Below are 1144 nucleotides of genomic sequence, written 5' to 3'. Positions count from 1 at the left end.
GCCCGCTCCCGGCCTGGCCGGGCAGGTGCGGCCGGCGCCCGGGTCCTTCCAGGTACTTGGGTAGCCCTCGGCCCTTTCGGAGTTTAGATTTGGTAAGATCTCCCCTTCCCTGGAGTTTCGCACTTAAGCACGCGCCGCCATCTGAGAGTCTTGAGTCTGAACAAAAGGTCGTTACTTCTCAGCTGCCTTCATTTAAGAGGCCCCGTCCCCCTTAGCGACCCCCGCAAATACTCGGACCTCCAGCCTCCGTCTCCGGAGCCTAGGTCTAGCCCGAGGCGGGAGGGGTTGGCCACCCTTCCTGGTGGAGCTCGGAGTTGGGCGGCACAACCAAGCCCGCAAGCTGACCCTCGTTTTTGCATTTATGAACGGTTGGTTTCCAGCAGGAGCCGCAGAACCGATCGCACCCCAGCGCTCACCCTCCTTCCCTCTCTTCCCCACGTCTTGGAATCTCGTAATCGGATTCGGTGCGGGACCCGGCCATGCCAAACCAACAGGCCTAACCTGTCCCCCACCTCCCGCGTAGTGGCACTTGAGAGCGCTTCCCAGGACTCGAAGGTGGAAAAGCTGCTGAGTCGCTTCTCCCGCAAGGCCAGACCGTTGGTGTAAACAAATGCAGAATCGCCGGGAAGGGTCCGGAAATTGCAGGTGACTGAGCCCTCACCATCTCTGAGGACTTCAGGAGCTCGCACTTGCACACAAATATACAAAAGCCTTGCACACCAGCGCGCGCACAAATACGCACAAAAAAAGCGTTCGGGGGGCATCCCGCAGCCACGAGTCACCCCCAGGCACCTCTTCTGCCCACTAACGCGCAGGCCGCCCAGCCCCGCCGCACCGACCCTCCAGCTCGCGCCCGGCGCCAGCGTTTACCTTTCAGCAGGCAGATGTCGGTGCGCTCGGCGTTGCGACGCAGCGCCTGCACCACCAACGACACGGTGCTGTCCTCACGGAGGCTCTCGGCGCGCGGGCTGCGCTCGTCGTAGACGATGACGGCGGAGTAGAGGCCGGAGCGCAGGCGGGCGCGCACCTCCTCCTCGGCGGGCAGGATCTGCTCCAGGCTCACGGAGCCCTTGGCCCGCCGCCGCACAATAGTGTTGCAGCGCACGTTGACCGAGCCTCGGATGTAGCCCGCGCTGTGCGCCAG

General features: G+C 63.5%; 1 protein-coding gene across 1 annotated transcript in view; it reads right to left on the bottom strand.

Moving 5' to 3' along the window:
• Window positions 1–1144, bottom strand: part of DUSP4 (dual specificity phosphatase 4) — a 17198-nt gene that overhangs the window by 15341 nt on the left and 713 nt on the right. The window contains exon 2 of the mRNA XM_010838858.1: window positions 871–1144. Coding sequence (XP_010837160.1) covers window positions 871–1144 — 274 coding nt within the window. The remainder of the gene's footprint in view (window positions 1–870) is intronic.

The sequence above is a fragment of the Bison bison genome, unplaced genomic scaffold (assembly GCF_000754665.1).
Source record: "Bison bison bison isolate TAMUID 2011002044 unplaced genomic scaffold, Bison_UMD1.0 scf7180017864105, whole genome shotgun sequence".
Taxonomy (NCBI): domain Eukaryota; kingdom Metazoa; phylum Chordata; class Mammalia; order Artiodactyla; family Bovidae; genus Bison; species Bison bison.
The sequence above is the reverse complement of the archived record's forward strand: the minus strand, read 5'-3'. Positions and strand labels throughout refer to the sequence as shown.